This window comes from Podarcis erhardii, assembly GCF_964252035.2.
Source record: "Podarcis erhardii genome assembly, chromosome: 1".
NCBI classification, from domain to species: Eukaryota; Metazoa; Chordata; class Lepidosauria; order Squamata; family Lacertidae; genus Podarcis; species Podarcis erhardii.
Window position 1 is genome coordinate 42466753 of NC_138497.1, and position 25967 is coordinate 42492719.

Sequence of the window (25967 nt, forward strand, 5' to 3'; positions counted from 1 at the left end):
CACCAGTACCTGTGACAAGTATATCAACTTAATATTTGTAAGAATGGAAGCCTGTAAAGTTTCATATTGATGGTTGGCATTGTAGTTAGCTTCAACGACCAGACCACTGGTAGTGTGGTGTGGATCAAGGAGACACCTACATTGAGACTGAGTATCATTTCTTTCTCTCAACAGAAATATACAATTATCTAGTTTTCACAGAAAGGAATGCCATTGTGCCACCTCTCCCACTCCCTAAAATTACCATTTCAGAACAACCTGGAAATATAATTAAATGACTTCTTCTATCTACTCCTCATTCTCAAAGGCTGGCCATGTGCTTTGAGCTATGCATTACTTTCTGTAAATATGAAGATTTCTACGCCTTCAGCTATGATCTGATATAGTTAACTAGTACATATGGAAATGCCCTAACATCCCATCTGCTCACTGAAGGAAGGGAGCCATATAGATTAAAGATATTTACAGTAACGGCACAGTCAAGCAATGGTTATATTATCCAGATGCTCATAATGGCTGTATTTCCACTTCCAACAGTTCAGACACATAGGGTCATACTAGTGCTATATGCTTGCTTTAGTTAGGGAATGTTGCAGTGCTAATTCAGGAGTGTGAGAAAGTACCTTTTGGACGATTCCTGTGGCACGTAAAATTACATTTTCACAAAACTGATTAGCAATGAATAAGAGACAAGATAATTTTTAGTCTAATTCTTTTAAAAGGAGACAGAGAAATTCAGTGAAAAAAATATAAATAGATTGCAAGTACAAAGAGATACAAAGACCAATTCCTTTACACAATTGGCATAGGATAAAGAGTCAAGTCACACAATGCAACGGATGTGTCAAGAATGGACCCATAGGCATAGCCGGGGGGGGCAGGGAAAGGCAGCTGCCCCTCCCAATCAATAAAAATACAGTGCAACCTCTACTCACGTACGGAATCCGTTCCAGAGGTCTGTTCGTGAGTCGATCTGGGTTGCTGGGCAAGCGCATTCTGCGCATGCACATTCGGCAGCAGCGCTGTTCTGTGCATGTGCAGACGGTGCAGCCACTTCTGCACATGTGTAGTCGGCAGAAGCTGCTTCTGCGCATGCACGAATCGCAGCAAACCCAGTATTTACTACCAGGTTTGCTGTGGTCGCAAGTTGGATTGTTCGCAAGTAGGGGTGGTGGTAAGTCGAGGTTGTACTGTACATTGCTAACTGAGGTTCTGCCCCTCCTAACAAAATACCTGCCCCCCACAACAAAGGCCCGCCCCCCTAACAAAAATCCTGGCTACGCCCATGAACAAACTTGCATTTGGTGAAATGGGTATCCTCACCTACATTTACAGTAGGCTGTGCAGTAGCACACTACAGTGGTACCTTGGTTTATGAGCTTAATCCGTTCCGGAAGTCTGTTCTTAAACCAAAGTGTTCTTAAACCAAGGCATGCTTTCCCTTAGCTGCGGGGGACTCAATTTACAAATGGAACACACTCAACAGGAAGCAAAACATGTTATTATTCCAAAGCAAAGTTCACAAACCAAAACACCTACTTCCAGGTTTGTAGCGTTCTTAATCCAAGTTGTTCATAAACTAAGCTGTTCTTAAACCAAGGTACCACTGTATATGTGTATTAAGGGGACCAGCTGAATAAATGGAGCAGCAGCAATGCAACCATTTCACTATGTCATGCATTTTGCACAGAGCCAGTTTGATTATTTACCCACAAATGCTGTCAGAACAGTTCGGTGAAGAAATTTATCTTTTCATTGTCTGAAACTAGCTAGTGCTCATAAAGCTCTCAAACGTCAGCCAAGAATCAGCCAGAAAGTATAATGTAAACGTGTTGAAATAACAGCCCTTCTCTGGCAACTCTACAGAACATGCAGAGCAAGAACCACAATGACATGAATAATACAAGCCAGCTTGAGTAGATAGTGTGCCTTTTAGTCAAGTAGACTACACAATACAGTCTCTTATTCAGGCACTGCAGATGCTCAGGACATTTCAGAAAGACTGAAATATATTTGATTGCCATGTTAGTCTGTTGCAGCAAAAACAACAAAGTCATGTGGCACCTTAAAGACTACTGTTTTGAATTACCACTGTTAATTGGGAAACTATCACTGCCTCTGTACTTTCTGCATTTCCCTATAGTCCCTTTGCCTAGTGGACAGTCAACTGCAAAATTAATTTCAGAAGCTCGCCTTTCATAGTGCCAAGACTGATTAAATGCTAACCTCTTCGAGAGCTAATTAGTGTATTACATTCCAACCTTTATTTTCAAGTAAATTAAGCTATTTTGCAAAATTCAGACAGAATGGGCCTGACTGTAGATATGCAGTACAAATGCCTTGGGCAAGGAGGATCCTAAACTATTTAAACTATGCATAGTTCTGTTGGCCAATATCAATGAGAAACATGATCTCTACAGCAAAAGGTACCTTTGTAAAGTAAAAGGGGGGGTGGAGTTCTTCGGTTTTAGCACCTGGGCAAACCATCCTTACTTAAAAAAATAAATAAAAAAATGAAAGATTCAGCAAGCATGTTCCATTGTCAAATACTGCCACCTGATGGTAACTTAGTGGGTTTGCACCAATTTAAAGCACCACACATGAGGTCTTAAATGTAATTCAAAAAGTTTACGTACAAGTATGTCACATGTGGATTTGTTAAGCTAGAAGCCTGCAGGCAAAGCCTGTCTTATTTTTATCTACATACGTTGCCTAAACAATAGTGACACTATTAAAGCGGAGAACAACATGGTTAACATTAATGCTGTACTGTTTTTAACACTTGATTGGAAGCCGCCCAGAGTGGCTGGGGAAACTCAGCCAGATGGGCGGGGTATAAATAATAAATTATTATTATTATTATTATTATTATTATTATTATTATTATTATTCTCTGATTTGACACTTACCAGGCATTTCTGGTGACGGTGTGGTCAAAGCTAAAAATCTGCTGGTGTTTTCTGCTTCTTCGGTAACCATGGAAGAACTTCGAGATGTCATAGACTGTATGTGGACAATAAATAAATATATATTTATATAATACTGCATGCCAGAGAAAAGGTAGACCAGAAGATCCCACAGCTGTGGCAACTTTCTTGCCTATGACCGTGGCAGTATAGTGAGGAATAGCCAGCCTCCCAACACTCTCATCTCTGCAGATGACCCTGGTGGGGCTGGGGCAGAGTAGATATGGGATGGGTTGGGGTTGTGCAGATGCACGGGCTAAGTCAAACTGAATGCTCATGTCAGTGCATCCGCACAGCCCTGACCTTACCCCCGACCTGCCCCATCCAGCTGCAGTGACACGAGTGTTGAGAGGGTGGCTCTGCAGCTCCACCTGGTAACCCTGGCCACCACTGATCTCCAAAATGCATGTTAGTAGCGCTGTTTTAAAGGTATGACTAAGTACTGAGTAGCACAGGGGTCAGCAACCTTTTTCAGCTGTGGGCCAGTCCATCGTCCCTCAGACCATGTGGTGGGCCGGACTATATTGAGGGGGGAAATGAATGAATTCCTATGCCCCACAAATAACCCAGAGATGCATTTTAAATCAAAGGACACATTCTACTCATGTAAAAACATGCTGATTCCTGGACCACCTGCAGGCTGGATTGAGAAGGCGATTGGGCCGCATCCAGCCCCCGGGCCTTAGGTTGCCTACCCCTGGAGTAGCACATGCTTTTGTGAATACTGCATCAGGGTAGCACTTGTCATAAGATCAATAAAGACTTGAACAGTTCTCCCATATAAGGTCAACATCTGATTTTCTTAAGACATTGAGTAATTTAAATCTGAGTGAAATGCATTGTTTAAATCATGCTAGTTTACGTAAATGTTTGCTCACAGAAGAATTTTGAACTTAAATTGTATGTTTCTAACTTGAACTATTTGTTTGGAACAGTTTTTATTCATTTTCATCTTTAAACTGTTTAACATGGTTGCTTTGTGATAGATATTTGTTTACATGATTAGAGATACAACATGCAACAATTACATTAAATTAAATTAAAAATGAAACTATAAACACTCAGATAAACAATTCTGAATATATTAACAAAGTTATTTCAAAGTGCATCTATCAAAATTATTACAATTATTTCTAACCTGAAAATCTTCCCACAGTTTAGTTCTCATTTCCCTGCCTTGTTTTTTAATTGCCCTTTCTTGAGATTGTTTGTTGGCCAATATCTGGTCCAACCTTTCCATCTTCTTTATAGCTTTCAGGATGCGAGGATCTACATCTTTCTCCTTGGAGTCTTGCGGGTATGCAGAACTGACTGTCACTTAAAAATTAAACATATTAACAATAATTCTTATAAACTGCATTTCAAACTGCATATTAAAAGCAGAGATCTTTGATAACAGGACAGAAAAAAGATATCTGCCTCATTGTTAGATGGAGGGTGCTATCTTTTTCTCCATACAATTCACCTGTAATATAATGCCATTTCTAGGGGCTCTTAATTCAAACGTTTTGAACAAGTGCTTTAAGTACCACATTTTCTTATTTTCTTTTTTTACAATAATTTTTATTAATTTTAATACTAATCCAATAATAGCCACATTATCTCAAACCAAATTACAATCCAATTAAAAAAACACAGAGAGCCAATCATTCATAAACCAAATTAAACAATTTAAGGTGATTTCCTATGCACTGAGTATAAGGATACAAATTGCTTTTCTTATTTCTTATTGCTTTTTTGCAACAGTTCAGGTGTTAATCCTTTGTTTAGCAGCCACTGGTTTCCTGACTTTCAAACGTAGTTACAAATTTATTAGCTTTTGTTTCTGCAAAGGGAGTTGGAGTTTGTATCCAATACGTTTCCCGTGTGAGATATTAATTTTCCTTCTTTTTCTTCATTAAAGACATTTTATAAGCTGCTGTTAAACTTTTGTTTTTAAAGAAAAAAGAACCATTAGACCATCTCATTTTTAAAAAAGGACTAGCAAATCACACTCAGAAAGGTTTGAAAACCTGAAGTCGATCTAATCTGTATGTATACATTCTGATTCAGGCATAGTCTGTTGCTGCAAATTGGGGAGCAACCCAAAATCCTCCCTATCCTTATTTAGAACAGTGAAAACACAGCAACAGAGTATTTAATATATGCTTGATGTAAACAGCTTTAAGGTCTTTATAATTAATTGATATATAAATTTTGTGCAGAAGCCTCTGGGAATACAGATTTTGCCATAGAGTCACGCTTGAGGTCATAGAGGGAAATGGAAAAGTACCGTATGGTGGAGCTAACACACTTGTGTCCACTATCTTTCCACACACCCCGCCCCCAATGTTTCTTTAACTATGTACAGGGGTCAGCAAACTTTTCCAGCAGGGGGCCGGTCCACTATACCTCAGACCTTGTGGGGGGCTGGACTATATTTTTTTGGGGGGGGTGAACGAATTCTTACGCCCCACAACTAACCCAGAGATGCATTTTTAATAAAAGAACACATTCTACTCATGTAAAAACACGCTGATTCCCGGACCGTCCGCAGGCCGGATTTAGAAGGCGATTGGGCCAGATCCAGTCCCCGGGCCTTAGTTTGCCTACCCATGAACTATGATAACAAATGCCTGAATAGAACTAAAATCTAGACTTAAGTCTCTAGTAGGGTTGCTAACACCTTTGCTAGCCTTGATCCTCTGCCTCTCACAGCAGTTTGACAAGAAGAAAATTTATACTTTCTCCCCCCCCATTGTATCTCCATTCACTTTCTAAATTCCTGTGCATCTGGTTTCTGAAAGAATAATAGTAGAGGCTGACAAAGTTGGCAACATTAGATGTTGTTCTACAAAAATAAATCATTACAATAGCGGGTGGGGAATCTGTGGCCCTCCAGATCTTGTTGGACTCCCAACTCCCATCAGCCCTGGCCAATGTGGCCAATGGACAGGGATGAAGGTAGCTGTGTTCCAACCACAAATTCCCCAGAATTACTATTTGCTTGATCTGGAAATAAAGTCACCCCAGGTTCTCTCTATCCACTATCTACTTATTTGGGACACTGGATAAACAATGTTATGCACAACAGCATGTCTTCTCCAGATTGAACAGCAGGCGAAACATTGGGAATACCTTTTGCTAATCTAGCTAGTTCATTCTGAGGAGCATTGCTGCTACAAGACCATCTGTTTTCAGCCCAGTCATCTTCAGAATCTGCTGAGCTTGAGGAATATTCTGAAAAACAGAAGTCATGCATGAAATTAGCAGCACCTTTAGATTTGAACCAACAGTGAAATCATCATTACTACAAACTAAGGAACAACTTGGAACAGTACACAAGTATATGGAGGAGAAAGTTCTGTCAAGTTCTGTCAAATATCTGTGTGGCTTAAAAAAACTTTTAACAGTACTACTTACATACTGATTCTTAACTACCTCACCATATTATTTTAATATATTTTGTAGCTCACAGGAAAGTGTTGTTGCCACCCTTTTCTGGCACAACATGTTATCTAAATGGGTGCGGGACAGGCAGAAATTTAACAGGCAAAGCTTCTCCGGCATTAATATACTATGGTGATGACATAATCATTTATGTCTGTGATGCAGCAATTAAAGGCCTACTGCACAATCATGTTAGGAAACAAGCAATACATTTCCAGTGAAGAAGAGGCATTAGTTTGACCACCAAACCCTCTGGAGCTTGGTGCACAAATTATTATTAAAATATTCCATTACAGAAACTATTCAAGCTAGGGCTGCGTACCAGATCTGGCAGAGTCCGAAGCCAAACTGGACTCAGGTATTGGATGAGTCAGGTTCAGACAGCCACAGGTAGTTACAGGTCAGGTTGGCTGGCCCAGAGTGATCTATGGCTGTTAGGCAGCTGTGCATCAGGCAGAAAGGAGTGCTAGACAGGACAGGAAAACCCTCTACACCCTCCATCCCATAGGATCACCCCCTCTACGCAGAAACTTTTGAGCAGAGGGTGCAATTCTGGGGAGTGTGCACAAAACTAGTGACTGTATGTCTCAATCAGTTCCAATATTCACTGCACTTTTGCCCAGTATTTTGCATTTCACTGATATTCGCGACAAAATTTACTATGAAATAGGGCTCTAATCCCAGGGGCTCATGCTGTAAGACAAATATTTTACACGAAAGGAGATTCCAACTAAACATCTGGAAGAATTTTCTGACAGTAAGAGCTGTTCAACAGTGGAATGCACTTTCTCGGGGGGGGGGGACTCTCCTTCCTTGGAGGTTTTCAAGCAGAGGTTAGATGGCCAGAGGTTGGATGCTTTAGTTGATATTCCTGCATTGCAGGGGGTTGGACTAGATGACCCTTAGGGATCCCTTCCAACTCTATGATTCTATGAAATAATTGGGGGGGGGGGGCATCCAGCAGTCATTGTTCACCCAGCCTGCTATTTCTCCCTTGCTATTCACCTTCCTTTTTATGTCATCCCCCTTTCTATTATATTTGAAGCTGCAAGATTTCATCACACATCCTCCCTCATGTACTGCTCTAGTTCTGATTGGATCTAGGTTTCATAGACTCATTTAATAGCTGAGCACATTCTCAGCAAAACTTCCTGTTTCCCCCACCCCAGGGGACCAACAATTACATTAACTTAGATAAACTTTTGTGAAAATCTTTTATCATGTGCAGTATCCATTAAGCTCAAGTGACTTTTCAAGGACAGGACTTTATCACTTACCGTATTTTTCGCCCTATAGGACGCACATTTTCCCCTCCAAAAATGAAGGGGAAATGTGTGTGCGTCCTATGGGGCGAATGCAGGCTTTCGCTGAAGCCTGGAGAGCAAGAGGGGTCGGTGCGCTCTCCAGGCTTCAGGAAGCTCTGCGCAACCCTCAGGAGACCGGCTCCGAGGGTTACGCAGAGCTGCCTGCAGTCCCGGGCTCAGCGCAGCTCTGCACAGCCATCGGGAGCGGGGCACGAAGTCCCGCCCAGCTCCCAGTGGCTGCGCAGAGCTGCCTGCAGTCCCGGGCTCAGCACACTTCTCCCCATCGCCAGCCCCACAAGCTCGGGGGACAGCGGGGAGGCGGAGCGCGCCTTCCCGCTGTTCCCCGACCTGGTTCTTCCAGCCCCACACTGGGGGGGGGGAATAAATTTTTTTTTCTTTATTTCCCCCCAAAAAAACTAGGTGCGTCCTATGGGCCGGTGTGTCCTATGGGGCGCAAAATACGGTAATTAATAACAGTTTATTCGATTGTGTGAATTGGCCCCAAGTCTAAAAGCATACTGAGGGTTTGAAATAGAAGAGCAAGAAAAGGGGAGGTTATTCTGGGTGTCTCTTCATTGTGCAAATAATATGTCTTCCTCTTGTGATTTGATTAATTTGTACAATACTTGAGTCATACTTGAAGCAGCAGAAGCAGGTCAAAGTGCAAAATTCTGCTCTCAAATATATTTAACCCTTCTTTTTTATCCACATTCAGAGAATTTCTCAACTGAGCTTCTAAAAAGCTAAGAGAAGAATATTTACATATTGAGTTTTCCCCTAGAAAACCAAGGTGGCAACCCTAACACACACTCTAAGGAATAGGTCCCACAGAACACCATTTTGTAAAGTGCTTTGAGGGTGGCTTTTTCTTTTCTTTTTTACAATCATGCGGTGTATAAATTTTATGAAATAAATAAAATAACAAATGCCATTGAACTTACTTGTATGTAAACAAGCACTGTACACATACTAAATTTCATACCTTTTACCTGATTTGTATTCTGTATTACCAGCTGGTAACTACTATTCATCTTTTCTTCAGATATGACTTCCGAGGTTCTCATTTTTTTGGTTCCATATTCCTCTCTATTTTCATCATAATTTTCTTTTGACTCATGTTCTTTGTGTTCATTATAAAAAGCAACCTAGAATTGATTGCAGAAATAGAAATTTGCTACAAGCACATTGGTCACTATTTCTCCTTATTATCATTTGGAACCATAGATAAAAATTCCTTTTTAATGTAATTTCAGATGAAATCTAAAGATATGATAATACATTGCAAATATTTATAAACTACTGTATTTTATTTTTTTTTTAAAGTCTTGGGAATAGTCACTTACAGTCATACCTCAAGTTGAAGTTGCTTCAGGCTGAGCACCTTCGAGTTGCGCTCTGCGGCAACCTGGAAGTAAGGAGTGCATTTCTTCCGGGTTTCGCTGCTCGCGCATGAGCAGATGTTCAAAATGACGTCATGCGCATGCGCAGAAGCGTCAAAAAGCGACGCGCGCGTGCACAGACGTGCCATTGCTACTTACGTTTGCTTCTGGATGCGAACGGGGCTCCAGAACGGATCCCGTTCGCATCCTGAGGTACCAGAGTATTTAGTTGCCAGTGCAAAGAATCGCCTCCAAGTGACCAAACAAATAAGCTTTACAGTGGTTGGCTCTCTCTTTATTTTATGCCACATATCACAGTATGTATCAGTGCACAGGCAGTCTAGCAAAATGTTTATGGCCTTATTTCCTAGGTTGTTTTAAACAAAGCAAAAAGAAAGAGAAAGAAAGGAGGGGGAGGGGGGACAGGTAGTGAATGAGAGCAAAAAACTAGAAGAGTATCAAGACACATGTCCCTCCTTCAAAGTATGATTTATATACACACACACACACAAAATTCATTTAATAAATGAATTGTTTCAAAACATCGGTGGAACCTAATCATTTGTGCAGATGCCTATTTTGAAACAAATATGGGATACACCCACAGGCAGAGGAGGGGGGACTTTTGCCAATTCCTTCTTCCCCCTGAATAGTTACTCCAGGTGGTTGGGGGGCCCTCCAGAACAGTGTGGGGTGTGGCACTGGAGACTGGGGTGGGGACAGGAATTGGCAAAAATCACCTGCCCCATTCCTCCAACATGATCCTCCGATGATCAGAGTCTCTACCATGAAAGAGGATTTGAGGGATGGATCCAACCGGAAATACACTTTATTATGAAAACATAAAATATTTTTACAGTGGTACCTCGAGTTACATATGCTTCAGGTTACATATGCTTCAGGTTACAGACTCCGCTAACCCAAAAATAGTACTTCGGGTTAAGAACTTTGCTTCAGGATGAGAACAGAAATCGTGCTCCGGAGGCGCGGCAGCAGCAGGAGGCCCCATTAGCTAAAGTGGTGCTTCAGGTTAAGAACAGTTTCAAGTTAAGAACGGACCTCCGGAATGAATTAAGTACTTAACCCGAGGTAAGTAAAGGTAAAGGTACCCCTGCCCATATGGGCCAGTCGTGCCCGACTCTAGGGTTGCGCGCTCATCTCGCTCAAGAGGCTGGGAGCCGGCGCTGTCCAAAGACACTTCCGGGTCACGTGGCCAGCGTGATGAAGCTGCAACTGGCGAGCCAGCACCAGTGCCGCACACGGAAACGCCATTTACTTTCCCGCTATAAAGCGGTACCTATTTATCTACTTGCACTTAGGGGTGCTTTCAAACTGCTAGGTGGGCAGGAGCTGGGACCGAACGACGGGAGCTCACCCCGCCGCGGGGATTCAAACCGCCGACCTTACTATCAGCAAGTCCTAGGCACTGAGGTTTTACCCACAGCGCCACCCGCGTCCGAGGTACCACTATACTAAATACAGGTTTCTCAAGCACTGTACCTCACTAATGTTACTATAATTATAAACATTAACAGCATCTCTGACAAAAACTTGAAAACACTGTAGAAGAGCAAGAAAAACAGTGGACATAATAGTTACCTTAGGCAGGCTTGGCGCTGGTGTTAAAATCTCTAAGGATGTGCTTAAAACTTTGCTCCCATGATTAATTCTTGAGCTAGATGCTGGCCTTGAAATGTCATCCAGGCTTCCCCTTGTAATATCCATTAAAAACTGAAATAAGCAGATAAAAGGAGTGCATTATATGGCATGTATTAAATGAATTTGATATTCATCAACCTACCACATTTTCCACACAGCGTATATTTGATGGAAACAGCACCCCTCTTTGGATATTCTTGATATGACTTAGGTAAAGACATGAGGAAGGCCAACAAGGATACACAGGCTAGTTCTGTCACTGTTCTTGCCATCCTTCATGAGCAGGAGGGCAAACTTGTGGGAAGCCTTTTGTTTTGTTTTTATGTAATTTTTATTAAATTTTCAGTTTTACAATTTAAAGTACTCATTTTTAGATCCATAAGATATCAGTGACTTTCCTTCTCTTTCCATGGTTCATTTTACATATCATAAATCCCTGCATAGTTTACAGAAACTATACTATTCAGTATTCCATTATTACATCCATCATAACTTATTTACACTGCTGAATTTATCCTAATGCTGCCAGCGTATTCAGCTGTACAGTTATTTCCCATATATTCAATAAACGTTTTCCAATCTTCTCTCAACATATATTCTTCATGTTCTCTTATTCTGTATGTTAAATCTGGAAGCTGTGCATATTCTGTCAACTCACATTGCCACTCTTCTTTGGTTGGGACCTCGCTCATTTTCCATTTTGGGGCTAACAAAACACAGGCCGTATGTATGCAGTTGTTGCATACAACCGAAATAACTCTGGGTTTTTTGGGAAAGTACTTTTAAATATTTTTCCCCAATTCATTATGTATCGACAAAATAAAAAAATTCCTTCCAGTAGAACCTTAAGGACCAACTAAGTTAGTTCTAGGTATGAGCTTTCGTGTGCATGCACACTTCTTCAGATACACATTAATTCTTGAGCTATCTCAAGAATCTGAAGAAGTGTGCATGCACACGAAAGCTCATACCTAGAACTAACTTAGTTGGTCTTTAAGGTGCTACTGGAAGGAATTTTTTTATTTTTTTATTTACTGGAAGGAATTTTTTTATTTTGTCTTGACTATGGCAGACCAACACGGCTACCTATCTGTAACTCATTATGTATCATTTCCCAAGGAAGCCTTTTGTATTCTTGGAGGCTGTCCGTTTTAATATTCTGAAAAGTTATGGTTCCAAAATGCACAGTAAGTCTCTGCACGTACAGGAGGATTCTAACTTTACATGTTCAACCTTCAACTCATAGAGGGGGATCAGCACAGTGACGGGCAGAGCTTGTGCACTTCTCCCCTTTGCCCTAAATCTCATTAAGAGAACCCAAAGAGCACTATAGTTCCACGACCATATGGAAACAGTGGGGTGTTAGTTAATGGTATGATCCCATACACAAATTAGTACAGTGATCATGGGCATAGCCAAGGCGGGCCAGCTCCCCCACCATCAAGTAAAACAATAGAAATACTTAACTGACTGACCAATCACACTAAAATGAGGCTGCATTTTAAGCTGTATTTTGGGCTGTGTTTTGGGCCGTATTTTGGTTAACTGTTTTTGTCGTTTTTTATTGCGTTTTGTTGTGGTTTGTGTTTGGTGTTGGTCGCCCTGGGCCCGGCCCTGGCCGGGGAGGGCGGGATATAAATAAAAATTTATTATTATCATCATCATCATTATTAGTATTAGTATTGTTATGTTGGTCGGGAAATGTTAACTTGCCCCGCAAAGTAATAAACAACAACAACATGGCCATAATCTGCAAACTTCGCCCTGCATTAACTCACCCCGCGCACGTTCTCTGCAGAGCACTCCAGCAGACGGAGCGAGCAAAACGCCTCTGTAAACAGACAGCCATGAAGACGACGCGCTTCTCAATTGCTATGGCAACCCATTCGAAGAGCAGAACCCGGAAATAAGGTAGACACTAAGGGCGGAAGTGAGCCCTGTGCCTTCTCGGAGTGCTGCTGAGCATGCGTACCTGCGAAATGCCCGTTGAATCCCTTTAGCGACGTTCTAAAACAGTTAAATGAACGCGTGGTTGCAGAGCCTGGAGATGCGCCTGATCTTACATTTTATGAACTAACCTGGATGTCCTCGATTCTGGCTCCTGCACTCAGGCGCGTCCGTATAGCCCACATGTGCTGCCGAAGCATGTTTCACCTTTAAGTTTGAGAATAATCTTCAGCCAGGATCAGGGTACCTAGCTCTCTTGCCGAAAACTGTTGCTTCCGTTTAAGACTGTAATCCAATGCACACCAAGCAGTTTCTTTTGTTTACTTTATTCCTGCAGGTGCAATAGGTAGTTCGTGTGGTGTATGCTTGAAATGCTTCAGTCCGGTGCGCACTTATTTGGGAGTAGGTACCATTGAGCTCAGCGAGGGTTGCTCTTGAGTAGAAAGATTGCATTGTATCGGCTAGTTTTAATTTCCTTACACGTGCTCGCCGTTATTGCTGAGAACGAGACGGGGACTCTCGGTGTTGCCTGCAGTGTTTGTGGAGATGGAATTCTGAGGACTAAAGCAGTCAAGAGACCGGGAGGAATGGTTGCATTTACATCCCACCTTTTCTCTCTCTATAATGAACCCCCACAAAATCCCTGTGGTGTAAGTTAAGATACTGAAAGATACTGATTGGCCCAAGCTCACCACCCAGGGAGCTTCATGGCTGAAGTGGGCATTTGAACCCCGGTCTCCCAGGTCCTAGTCCAACACTCTAACCACTTCACCACACAGGTCGAGGTGGGGAGAGAAAAGATTCAGAGGTGGAAATCCACTAGTCTCTCATTCCATGCTGCTGTTACTGTATATTTGTGAGACTAGATCTGGTTCAATAAAGAAATTAAAGAAGAAACAACCCCATGTTAAAACATGCATAATGCAAATCAGAGTGATACGGTAATTGCTCTTTGATAAAATATATATATATATAATATTTTATCCAGAAGATGGCGTCATCTGACTTTCAGTATATCACCCATTAAGCTAAAAGGGTCTGAGCAGGCATGCTTCCTGTTTAGGATGTACCAACATGTCTATAGGCTGGGAATTCTAGACTGGTATTCCTCTGGCAAGCATCCCCACCCCTACTAATAATTTAAATTGTGATTCCCCCTTGAATCTGCCTCTTCATTGACAGAGCTGCGGGCAAGGGAAACTGACTACAGCATGGAGCCAAAATTGAGCTCTACAGTTATTGAGCATTGAGCTCTACAGTTATTGGGGTGTGGATGTCTGACTGTGTGCAGCCACTGTAGGTGAGGAATCTCTAAACATGAACCAGTGTCTTCAGCCTCGGGATGGAAGCTGGGGGGAGGTTTGATTATTCTCAGCCAAGCTGCTTATCAACAGAACACTGCCCCACCCTTGACATCGCTGTTCTCACATGAGCATTGGCAAGCAAGGTATAGCCCCAAGGTGAAGACCCTTCCCAACACTAAATGAGAGGATTTATTATTACATTTATATCACACCTTTCCACCAAACAGTTCAAGATGATGCACATGGTTTTCCTGCTCCTCATTTTATCATAACAACAACCCTGTCAGGTAGGTTAGAGGTGGTGATTTGCCCAAGGTCACCCAGTGCATTTCATGGTTAAGTGGAAATTTGAAGTCTGGTCTTCCAGGTCCTAGTCTGACTCTAACCACTACACCACGTTGTTCTGATATATCACTGAAGCCACTTGAGCTGTCACTCTGAGCTGCAAGTAGCACCAGCCAACTGGGAGAGAACCCAAAGAGCAGCATTGATTTTGGCTAGATAGCACCACTCTCAGCCTTCCTTCCCAGCACTATCCTTCACATGGCATACTCTTAAACATTTCAGGAGAGACAGCCTGGAGGGTAAGAAGTTGTTCTTTGTAAGCCGCAGAGCACCATGTGAGGCTCCATTTCTAACCACCTGCTTGTGAGGTCAAAAACATTGTCTTGGCGTGCATTGTTGCATGCCTTGTGAGTCAGCTTACTGACCTGTATGAAATGGGAGGATGGTCCAGAGACCTCTGCAGCTTCTTTCTTTCCACTGTAGCAGGCTGTGAGGTTGGACCACTTACTGTTGCTCTGCAAGACAGTATTAGGAGTTTAGCCTCAGGGCTGAAAAGGTAGCCCAAGAGCAGTACGTGCTGGGCTAAAGACAGTTCTGCTATCCATCTCTTGGCTGGCCGACATCTTCTTGTGTGGGGGCTGCAGAAAAGTTAGATAAGACCAAAGGAAGCTTCTGGGCTGCCAATGGACCATTCCATCATTTTCAGGACATTTTTCTGTTCATATGCTTTCAATCTGGTTCCGTATTAAACACAATCCTTCAATATTTTTTTGACAATCTGCTCCTGCTCCTCAAATTCTTCCTCACAGCAGCTTAAACTTGGTTTTCCATAATATTTTCCTCCTTTCTGCTCTCCTCATTTGGGTAAGACTTCCACTTATTTAAAGGAATCCTTCTAGTCTTTTATAGCTTCCTTGATTCTGCTGCTTAACCATCCTGGCATTCTCTTGGTATCTTTCCAAATTTTAAGTGAGCTTCTATTATTGTGGTTTTAAGTGACCCCCCCCCCAATGTGTTTGATCCTTCTGGCCTTTCCTTTTACTTTAGGAATGGGGAAGCTTTTTGTCCTCTTTGAGGGGTTCTGATCTTTCACTCCCACCACACTGCAGGCCAACCCTCTGTCATCATGATGATGTCAGGTGACTGATAGGTGGGTGGTCCCATCCAGCTCTCAGAAATGACCTGCAGAGTGGGGTGGGGAGAGGTCTCTTTTGCCACTGTGTTTCTTGTAGGGAACATGCTGACTGAGTAGCACCGAGCAGGATTGAACTCTGCTCACCAGCTGATAAATGGAGGATCCAGTTGTTAGCTAATTGATGGGTGGGCATGGTTTGTGAGAAGTGGCCTTGCAGGACAACTGGACCTCAAGACAGACCAAGACTCACCCATGGGCCGGAGGTTCCCCACCCCTGATTTAACTAATGCCCCCATTTTTATAAGTTTTCTCTTTTGAAATGAAATGTAACCATGCTAGACTTTCTGAGCAACTTTACACTTACATGCATTTTTGTTCCCAGTCAGTTTTATTGAATTTGAGAACGTCAGTTCCTATAGGCACACCATGCAAGCTCCTATTACTTGGCTCCCACACACTGTTGGGGATCACCATACTGCAATCTGTGTAAGTGGAGCTGCTTGTAGTTTCCTAACAAGCTGACATGAAAACCTCTGAGAGCTCTCTGTAACTCATGAGCACATTTATTATTTTTTATTGCTGCTTGTTCCACACAGAGACAGGCAAGAATTGCCACCAGCCAGAGTGCTCTTCTAATAGTTGATGAAATGGGTTTAATAAGGCTCTCTTATATCACAACAGACCTGCTGGGCTCATCAGTCTCTGGGAATTCTCGACAAGGAGCGAGTGTCTGTCTGCAAAGGTAATCACGCAACCTAGAAGTAAAGATGATTTTGCATATCTGCCAGTGCTCATGCAGAATCCTATAAAGCTGGATAGTGATGCAAACCAAAATATGATGTAAACTTTCTGGACTTGTTGCAGCTTATCTCTCTCCTGCTGGCTCTGTAGTCTGTTCTGGTAAAGCAAGCTAAATTAAAGAGCCCTGCTGGCGTCACAGAGCATTAACTTTTGATGTTGGCTGACAATACTGTTTTTATACAAAATCAAGCTTGTTTCTGCTTTAACTCAAGACATTTTTGAGCTAGAACCCTTTGAAGCCATTTCAAAATATGAGGCCAATTAGAGTAAATTGGAAATAATTCATGCTAATCTTCGGCTGATATTAAAAACCAGTTGCAATCTACTCTGCTGTTCTTATGTTCTTTCCTTGGAAACTATTAGACACCAGCTATTCGCATCTGTTCTATATAGTTGCGAGGGGCACTCAATTCTCACCTCAGGAGAGTGTGGTCATATCGCTTTTATTCCTATGAAAATCTTGGCAAGACTTGTATTGTTGTTTCCTGCTCCACTATATATAGGTGCAGCTTATATTCGCAACCTTACGGTATGCAGCAAGGAGCTCGGGGCAAACAGTGCCAGGAGGGTAGCGTAGCGATGCCCCCCCCCCACAGTCCCGTCCTCTCACCCAAGGCCGGGAAGGGAGAGCGAGGAAGAGGAAAGGCCACTGGCAACGCAGCACAGCTCCCCCCACCCAGTATGCAGCCAGGAGCAGCAAGGAAAGTGAGTGGCTTATAGACGCTTCAGGTTACAGACTCCGCTAACCCAGAAATATTACCTCGGGTTAAGAACTTTGCTTCAGGATGAGAACAGAAATCGTGCGGTGGCGGCGCGGCAGCGGCAGGAGGCCCCATTAGCTAAAGTGGTACCTCAGGTTAAGAACAGTTTCAGATTAAGAACAGACCTCTGGAACGAATTAAGTACCTAAACAGAGGTACCACTGTATTTGGGTATTTTTTCTTTTTTTCTCTCCTCCCCCCCTCCAATTTTAAAGGTGAAGCTTATATTCGAGTGCGGCTTATATTTGGGCCAATTCAGTAGTTTATTCCAAGTTAATTCACCTGGTTTAGCCTTATCAACATTTAGGATTCCATCAGCTTTAAAAGGAACAACCTGTTAAGACCAGTTTTTCTGTCCTTAATTTTAAGCATGTTTTGGGTTGTATCCAATTGCACCCTTCCGTGAACCCTTAGGTTATATGCTGCCCTTTGTAATGTAAAATACTACACTGACTCCAGCTCCTAAAGCTTTAAGTTGCTATTTGAAAGAGGATGTTTCCCTCATAATCCTGGGCTTCGAAAATGAACCTAGGAGAAGTGTTTGATAAACATGACTGGAAAGTAGATTAATATGAAGCAGAAGGAAATTAATGTTCTTGACATTTTGCCACAACATCTGCTGTAAGGCTGATGTGTTTCACATTGCATTGCTACTAGCTATAATTCCTCTCCATTAGTTGAATTTGGAGTTCAGTGGAAGAACCAAGTGGGGTTAATGGGAACAAGACTTCCAGAGGCACTTCCCTCTTTGATGGGTTGCTGGTTGATTGAGTTAAGTAAATCATCGTGAATTAGCCAAAAGATATGGTAAACTGATGCAGTAGCTACGAAAGAGGAATGGCAGATGAAATGGATGGGATATGTTGAATTGGCAAGCTTAACTAGTAAAATTAGAGAGCAAAATGAGGCAGCTTTCAAGGAGGATTGGAAATTGTTTGTAGATTATTTTTTTTAAAATGTAAATATGTTAAAATGCAATCAGCTTTGAAGTATAGCAGTAAAAGGTATACTAAGAATAATGTGGCGGAAAGAATGTATAGAATAACTATAATATGCAGCAGCAATAGATAATATGAGGAAACAATTGAAGGGTGTGGAGAAGTCAAATACCAAATGTAAAGTGGAAAATGTTTTATTATTGGTATTGTTTTATTATTGGTAATATACATTTTATATATATATATATATATATATATATATATATATATATATATATATATATATAAAAACTGCCTCCAGTGCAACTTAGTTTAAAGTTTAAAGTATTCACTCACTGTTACATGGTGCACGTATTTGTGTACCCAATAAACAAAGGGTGGAATCCAGCTATGTCCACCCACCAGAAAGATGGACGCCATTTGTGAAAGGGATAAGTCCTTCTCCCCACAGCCCCCCTGTTAAGTTGTGGGCGAACATGTCAGACGACACAGCGATTCTTTAAACAGCTCTTCTTTATTCAGATGCCAGAACAGAACTAGGCTGAGGAGCTCAGTCAGTATGCTTATATAGAGCTCCAGAACAATGCAACTGTTGCCATTTTCTAAAACTATCCAATCACTGAACGTCACTTTTCGATCCTTCATTTGCATACAAAACTATCCAATCACTGAACGTCACTTTTCGATCCTTCATTTGCATAACTATCTACAGTATCCCCCTGCTGGCCCAGGGTGAGAACTTCAGTACATAACACACACACCCCGCCATGCCTCCAAATCTGCTCTTGAGGATTGGAAGGATGCTGTGAAGCAGATTTGGAAGACGCATGGGGGCCACATGAGAAAGGAAGAGGAAGTCCTGTCACGTGATGGAACCCCACTCAAGTGACATTGGATATTACACAAATAGCGTAGCACGCTATGTTGGAAAGGTTGTGATACGTTGGAATTGCTTTAATGCCCAGTGTGGTGTGCCCCATAATCTCCCCGAATGTCTAGAAATTTAACATCATTGTATACTCTGCTGCCCAGTTTGAGAAAGATCCAATAAGGGCAATGGTTAATTTAATTTAGTCAGAGTCCCCTTTATTCTCTTATAAACAGCTCTTGGTTGGTAGTAAACATTTACAGTTGGTAGTAAACATTTCTTTTTTAAAGAACAAGAAATTACCTCTTCCTTGAAGCAGTGGATGGAGAAACGGGGGGATATTAGGATTATGTAAGAAGCTAGTTGTCATGCCCAAGCCACCAAAGCCCTAAACAACTATTAATTCCTTCCTTGTTTCTTGGGTTTTTCACGTTTGCCAGCGATGAATGCTAATGTATTCACTCCTGCTAAATCTAAATATACCCTACCTTCGACGGGAATTTAGCTTTTCATTTTGTCAGCTATGATTAATATGTTAGCTCTATCTATCAACAGATTGCTTTATTAATATGTATTATATACTTGGGTTTGTTTAATTGTCTGCTTGCTCTTTATGTTTTATTTTTCTGTATTTTGTCAGTGGGCTGCCCACACCTCTCTAGTATTATCACTGAAAGCTCTCCTCTGTGTCTCCTGACTACCCCTGACACAGGAGGGAGACAGCCTTTTCCATCCTACCATCCAGCTTATGGAATGCCCTCCTTAGAGATGCTCACCTTGCACCAACCTTGATGTCGTTTCAGTGTCAGGCAAATACATTATTTATTTGCCCAGACATTTCAGCAGGGAATAGAAATTAGCTTTATGTTAATATTCTGCTTTGCTGAATTATATAGGTTTGTTTTCATTGCTTCCTGTAGTGTTTTATCTATTTACTGGCTTCTATTATCTTCCAGTATGTCGCCCTTTTAGGCTTTGTTGAAGGGAGGCATAGAAATGTTCTAAACAAGTAATGATTTTACCTGGCATTTTCAATTTCAAAATAATAAAATTTTAAAGACTTTATTTTAAGCTCACCCTGACAGACAAAGGGGGAGTAAAGTCTTGCCTCTGAAAGTCTTGCTCCTGTTAATACTGTGTGGGTTCTTCCGCTGAACACAATTTTAACTAACACAAGAACAGCGTTTCAATATTAATGTGGTGTGTACGTCATTGCTTTGATATCTTGGGAATATTAATTTTCTTCTTCGTTTTTGTCTCTCTATATTGCAGTGGCAAACAGTATAATAGGCTGGAAGCCTCATCTTTTGGCCCACATCAAGATGCTCGGTATAAAACTAATGACTGCATTAAGAATATTGTTATCTAGAGGCCCTGGATAAGAACATTAACTAGAGAACGGGGGGAAAACATTGCTGAAGAATTTATAGTGGAATGAGTACAAGCCCTTAATGGAATAGTTGGAGGAGAGGTGGGGGCTGAGGAAGCCTAATGGAAGGAAAAACAAAGAGAACAGAAAAATTATATATTGGAAGTGAATTCAAGAGGGCATGTAAATAGTCACGACTTGTTACATGTGGAAAGTAATGGTTTGGTCCCACCCCCGCAGAAGATCAGATGGTAGCCTTAGGCAGGAGTTCTCCTCACAGATTAGTATTGTATGAGGGAGAGAGCAGACACACACCTTCCATTGTGTTTCTGCTAGGAATAAATGAAGCTGTCCATTTTGGTTTCTCTGCTTCTAATTTTTCTAATCTTCAGTTCAGTTCTCCACATTTCCACATCCATTTGTGAGATACGTAATATACATACCTTAGCAGAGCAAATTTCTCTAAAATAATGCGATTCTGTAGACTATTTTCACAAATATGAGCATTTTTATGGACACCAGCTCTGTGAGTTTTGGAACACATAATAATAATAATAATAATAATAATAATAATAATAATAATAATTTATTATTTGTACCCTGCCCATCTGGCTGGGTTTCCCCAGCCACTCTGGGCGGCTTCCAACAGAGATAAAAAATACACTAAAATGTCACATATTAAAAACTTCCCTGAACAGGGCTGCCTTCAGATGTCTTCTGAATGTCAGGTAGTTGTCCATCGCCTTGACATCCGATGGGAGGGCATTCCACAGGGCGGGCGCCACCACCGAGAAGGCCCTCTGCCTGGTTCCCTGCAACTTGGCCTCTCGCAGTGAGGGAACCGCCAGAAGGCCCTCGGAGCTGGACCTCAGTGTCCGGGCAGAACGATGGGGGAGGAGACACTCCTTCAGATATACTGGACCGAGGCCGTTTAGGGCTTTAAAGGTCAGCACCAACACTTTGAATTGTGCTCGGAAACGTACTGGGAGCCAATGTAGGTCTTTCAAGACCGGTGTTATATGGTCTCGGCGGCCGCTCCCAGTCACCAGTCTAGCTGCCGCATTCTGTATTAGTTGTAGTTTCCGGGTCACCTTCAAAGGTAGCCCCACGTAGAGCGCATTGCAGTAGTCCAAGCGGGAGATAACCAGAGCATGTACCACTCTGGCGAGACAGTCCGCAGGCAGATAGGGTCTCAGCCTACGTACCAGATGGAGCTGGTAAACAGCTGCCCTGGATACAGATTTGACCTGTGCCTCCATGGACAGCTGTGAGTCCAAAATGACTCCCAGGCTGCGCACCTGGTCCTTCAGGGGCACAGTTACCCCATTCAGGACCAGGGAATCCTCCACACCTGCCCGTCTCCTGTCCCCCAAAAACAGTACTTCTGTCTTGTCAGGATTCAACCTCAATCTGTTAGCCGCCATCCATCCTCCAACCGCTTCCAGACACTCACACAGGACCTTTACCGCCTTCACTGGTTCTGATTTAAAAGAGAGGTAGAGCTGGGTATCATCTGCATACTGATGAACACCCAGCCCAAACCTCCTGATGATCCCTCCCAGCGGCTGCATGTAGATGTTGAAAAGCATGGGGGAGAGGACAGAACCCTGAGGCACCCCACAAGTGAGAGCCCAGGGGTCTGAACACTCATCCCCCACCACCACTTTCTGAACACGGCCCAGGAGGAAGGAGCGGAACCACTGTATGACAGTGCCCCCAGCTCCCAGCCCCTCAAGACGGTCCAGAAGGATGTCATGGTCGATGGTACCAAACGCCGCTGAGAGATCCAGCAGAACTAGGAAACAGCTCTCACCTTTGTCCCTAGCCCGCCGGAGATCATCAACCAGTGCGACCAAGGCAGTTTCAGTCCCATGATGAGGCCTGAATCCCGACTGGAAGGGATCCAAATCCACATGATTTAGGATTGCAAAATTCAAAGGAGCTTCAAACGATGGCTGTGTTTTGGTTCTTCCATTGTTCTAGAAAGTGCTGATTAGGTAGCTCCACCTTTAAATGTGAACTAAACTCTCTCCCATTCCTAGTTCTCCCCACCACCACCACCAAAGTGTGCTCCCATCGCTTGTGTCCTACCACTCACCACCCAGTGGAGGGTTAATTTATACAGGGCAAGCCTACTGTACACAATGGAGGATCCCCATATGTGGTCTGTTTCCTATTGCACAGAAAGCCTCCACAAGTAATGCACCTCACCTGCAGAGGTTGCTGACAATATGTCAGTCCTGCCCACCAGAGGTAGGGTGGTAAGAAAAGTTCCCCCACCTCTGTAATGAGTTCTGCAGGCCCCCTTTCCACCCAGCTGCCTAGCTTTGAAGCCATAGAACTCCTCAAGGCAGAACCAGTAAGCTAATTGCAGTCACAGTGGGTGTGACATCTCCGGACGCCTAGGCTTGCTGTGATTCTGAGCAGCTCAAGCATTGGCATTGCTTTTGACAAAGAGTCGACTTGATTCTAAGAAGAGGTTAAAGGGAGTTCAGTATCAATGAGGTCTGGTGATGCTTGCAGCTTTGGGGCTGTGAACATGGCAATCTGGTCAACTAGGGACCAAATATTGGCAATTATTTTCATTTGACTGTGCTAAGTATGCAATATAATTAGGACGCGGGTGGCACTGTGGTCTAAACCACCAAGCCTCTTGGGCTTGCTGATCAGAAGGTCAGCGGTTCGAATCCCCACAACGGGGTGAGCTTCTGTTGCTCCTGCCAACCCAGCAGTTTGAAAGCATGCCAGTGCAAGTAGATAAATAGGTACCACTGTGGTGGGAAGGTAAATGGCATTTCCATGTGCTCTGGCTTCCGTCATGGTGTTCCATTGCACCAGAAGCGGTTTAGTCATGCTGGCCACATGACCCAGAAAGCTGTCTGTGGACAAACGCCGGCTCCCTCAGCCTGAAGCAAGATAAGCGCCACAATCCCATAGTCGCCTTTGACTGGACTTAACCATCCAGGGGTTTTACCTTTTACCTGGAGGTAGAAAGAGATTACTCCACCAAGTCTATAAACTATCTCTAGTGAAGGATATGAATTCAGAAGTAAGTTTTCTCTAGAATGTTGTCTTCACTTAGCAAAACCATAAAGACGGTTGGATTCTCAAACACTGAGACTACAGATAGATCAATCACAACTGAATGAGGCAGTCCAGGTAGTTTGTAGCGTCAGATAATCTACATGATGAAAGGAAAGATTTACAGGATTGAGTTCTTACACTTTATTCAGTCAGGGCAAATCTATTAAAACTCCTAAAAAAATGAAGATAAGGGAGGCAATGGTGAAATCAGTGGTCATATTCTGAAGTTGTATGCATTTTCTAGGTAGAAAACTGCCTGGGGCAAAACAAAGAAGGAAAGAGCACTGTATTAATAAAGTATTTACATATTTTATTGCAAGTTTGTTATCAGTAACATGTAGAAAAAATTCTTAAGATCCCTTAGAATCTGTAGATCCTTTTGAAACTTGAGGGAAAATATCTGTGTGTAGTAAGTAATGCTTATGTAATATTCCCCTCGCTCTTGCTTTAAGATTGTGCTGCTCAGATACGGTTGTTTTTTCAAACGTGGCAAAGAGATGTTTGTTCTTGTGACAAACCCACTGTTCAAGGAAAACAAGCAGAATCTCGCCCAGTGGCTCAGCATGCACAAAATACTCTAGCGCAGAATGCAAGTGCTTGAAAAACTATTGGTGCTGTGCTTTTTGCAGAACCACAGCGGCCACGTTTATGGAAAAGAAAGGGTGTATTTGCAAAGTAAACCATGGAACAGACACAGTGTGGAAGTGAAACAACTTCCAGTTGTTTCATCTGCATAAGCATTTCAGCTTGCCAGACAACTCACATTAGTTTTCTGACTGAATTAGACGGTGCAGCATCTAATGACCAACGTTCATGATACTGTATGCAGGAGACTGCCCTGGACACATAAGTTTCTTCTTGTTATGACAGGTTTTGATCTGTGAAGTGTTTAACATTATGAAGTTTGATCACTGCATTAGTCAGGAATGGTTTACATATCTATACTTAGATGTATACTTATTTTACAGAATAGGAGTAGGGATTATTTTTCTCCCAGGTATGCTGTGGGTGGGAGGAAGGAAGGAGACACCTTGGCATTTGTAATCTTGTATAATGCACTAACTGCTAATGGAGACCTTTCTCGTTAAATTTTTCAAGGTGACTTTTCTCACCTGAGGTGGAAATGCAGATTAATGGTAAAAAAATTGGTCTTCTAAAGCAAGGGAGGCTAACCTGCGCCAATCTAAATGTTGCTAAACTACAACACCCATCTTCCTGCTCATTGGCAGCTGTAGCTATTGCAGATTATCTTTTGGATAGATTTAGCTTTGAATCCTTCAGCATGTTTACCAAATTACATTAAAATTGTATTCCTATGGCTTTTTAGAAGTAGGTGTTATTATATACATACCCTAGCTAGAATTTTGTTTGCCACATTCTGGAAACTGAGCTAGTTAGATAGGCATGGGAAAAGTTAGATTTTGTTACATTAAATATGATGTTAAGGTCCCAAGAGGAAAAATATGAAGAAACCCTAGGTACTCGGTACTCGGTGATATAGCACATTAAGGGAGAACTCAGATCTGAAGAATTTAGGATTGTTTATATTATGCTGTAGAGTATTTATTGATAGAAGTATGATTATATTACTTCATGTATAGCATATATAGGGGAATATATATGTAGAAATAAAATATTTTATAATCTAGTATTCTATACATCCGTATTTAGTATATATACTATATATAGCATGTTTTGTATTTTGAAAAATGAAATAAAAGAGGTCTTAATGTTTGAAGTTGGGTTTTTTAAAAAGGAAAAAAGGGGGGGGAGAGGCAAATAAAAGAAAGTGGCCCAGTTTACTTCTGGTCACTTATAGCTTACCACACAACAAAAGGTAGCTATAGATACAGATGTGCATCCCCAGACACTTCCAAAGACAGCCAACAACTCCAACATGGCTGAACATCCAGATGTGTAGCTACATCAGCTACACACAGATAAGACTGCTTTGGTGTGCAGATCTATTTTGCTGGATCAGGAAAATTGCTCTTGGAATTCAAAGGAGATAGAATCATGGAATCGTAGAATTGAAAAGGACCACAAGGGTCATCTGGCCCAACCCCCCAGGAATCTTAACTAAACAAGAACTTACCCTACCAGTTCAGCTATTTATAGCATGCTATGCTTTTATACTCATGGAATTCAACATTTTTTTGTCCTCACAATGGCATGTAAGTTCATAGCCACAAAACTGTTGAAAAATGCACATTTGAGATGAAAATTCTTCTCGTTCTTTCTGCAGGTTCTGCTCAAATATGTAAATATGCTGGTCTTATAAACCTTTGGGTGTGTGCAGTTAATGAGTTGTATCCAATGTTTGTCATATTCAGAGTAAACCACTAAAATTAATGAGTGTGACTAACTGAGGTCAATTCATTGTAATGCATCAACTCTAAGGAAAAACCTCATTGGATACAACCCGATACCTTTCCCCTACAGATATTACAATTTTGCAAATATGATTCCAATGGTGCAAATAATTATCCAAGGTCTTCTGCTTTGTATTTGCATATTCTATTTGCATACCTGATTGGCTGAAAGCAAAACTCAGATTGTTAATGAAATCCACTTTGCATTTTCCTTTTCCTACCCAATGAAGGTGGCTGAATTTTCAGATAAATCAAACAAGAAGAATCCCATGCAAAAGAATCAGTGTGTGCAAATAGTTAGAATTCAAAATGCATCCATTACTTAGCAGATAACTGAACAGCCACATGTTAAGGTGAACAACCTCT

At 42.0% G+C, this 25967-nt stretch overlaps 1 protein-coding gene and 1 long non-coding RNA gene across 3 annotated transcripts in view; one reads left to right on the forward strand and one right to left on the reverse strand.

Moving 5' to 3' along the window:
- FSIP1 (fibrous sheath interacting protein 1) overlaps positions 1–12649 on the reverse strand; it is a 78958-nt gene extending 66309 nt beyond the window's left edge. For both annotated transcript variants that reach the window (XM_081861637.1, XM_081861636.1), the window contains exons 1-6: positions 12516–12649; positions 10678–10809; positions 8682–8844; positions 6084–6185; positions 4105–4283; positions 2910–3003 (exon numbers count right to left, since the gene is read on the reverse strand). In XM_081861637.1, the coding sequence (XP_081717763.1) occupies positions 2910–3003; positions 4105–4283; positions 6084–6185; positions 8682–8844; positions 10678–10803 (664 nt within the window). In that variant the 5' untranslated portion in view covers positions 10804–10809; positions 12516–12649. The remainder of the gene's footprint in view (positions 1–2909; positions 3004–4104; positions 4284–6083; positions 6186–8681; positions 8845–10677; positions 10810–12515) is intronic.
- An 87-nt stretch (positions 12650–12736) lies between these two features.
- On the forward strand, positions 12737–16799 carry LOC309345145. The gene is made up of 3 exons (XR_014158015.1): positions 12737–12848; positions 15321–15423; positions 16713–16799. It is a non-coding gene; the product is annotated as an uncharacterized lncRNA (long non-coding RNA).
- Positions 16800–25967: the final 9168 nt, after the last annotated feature.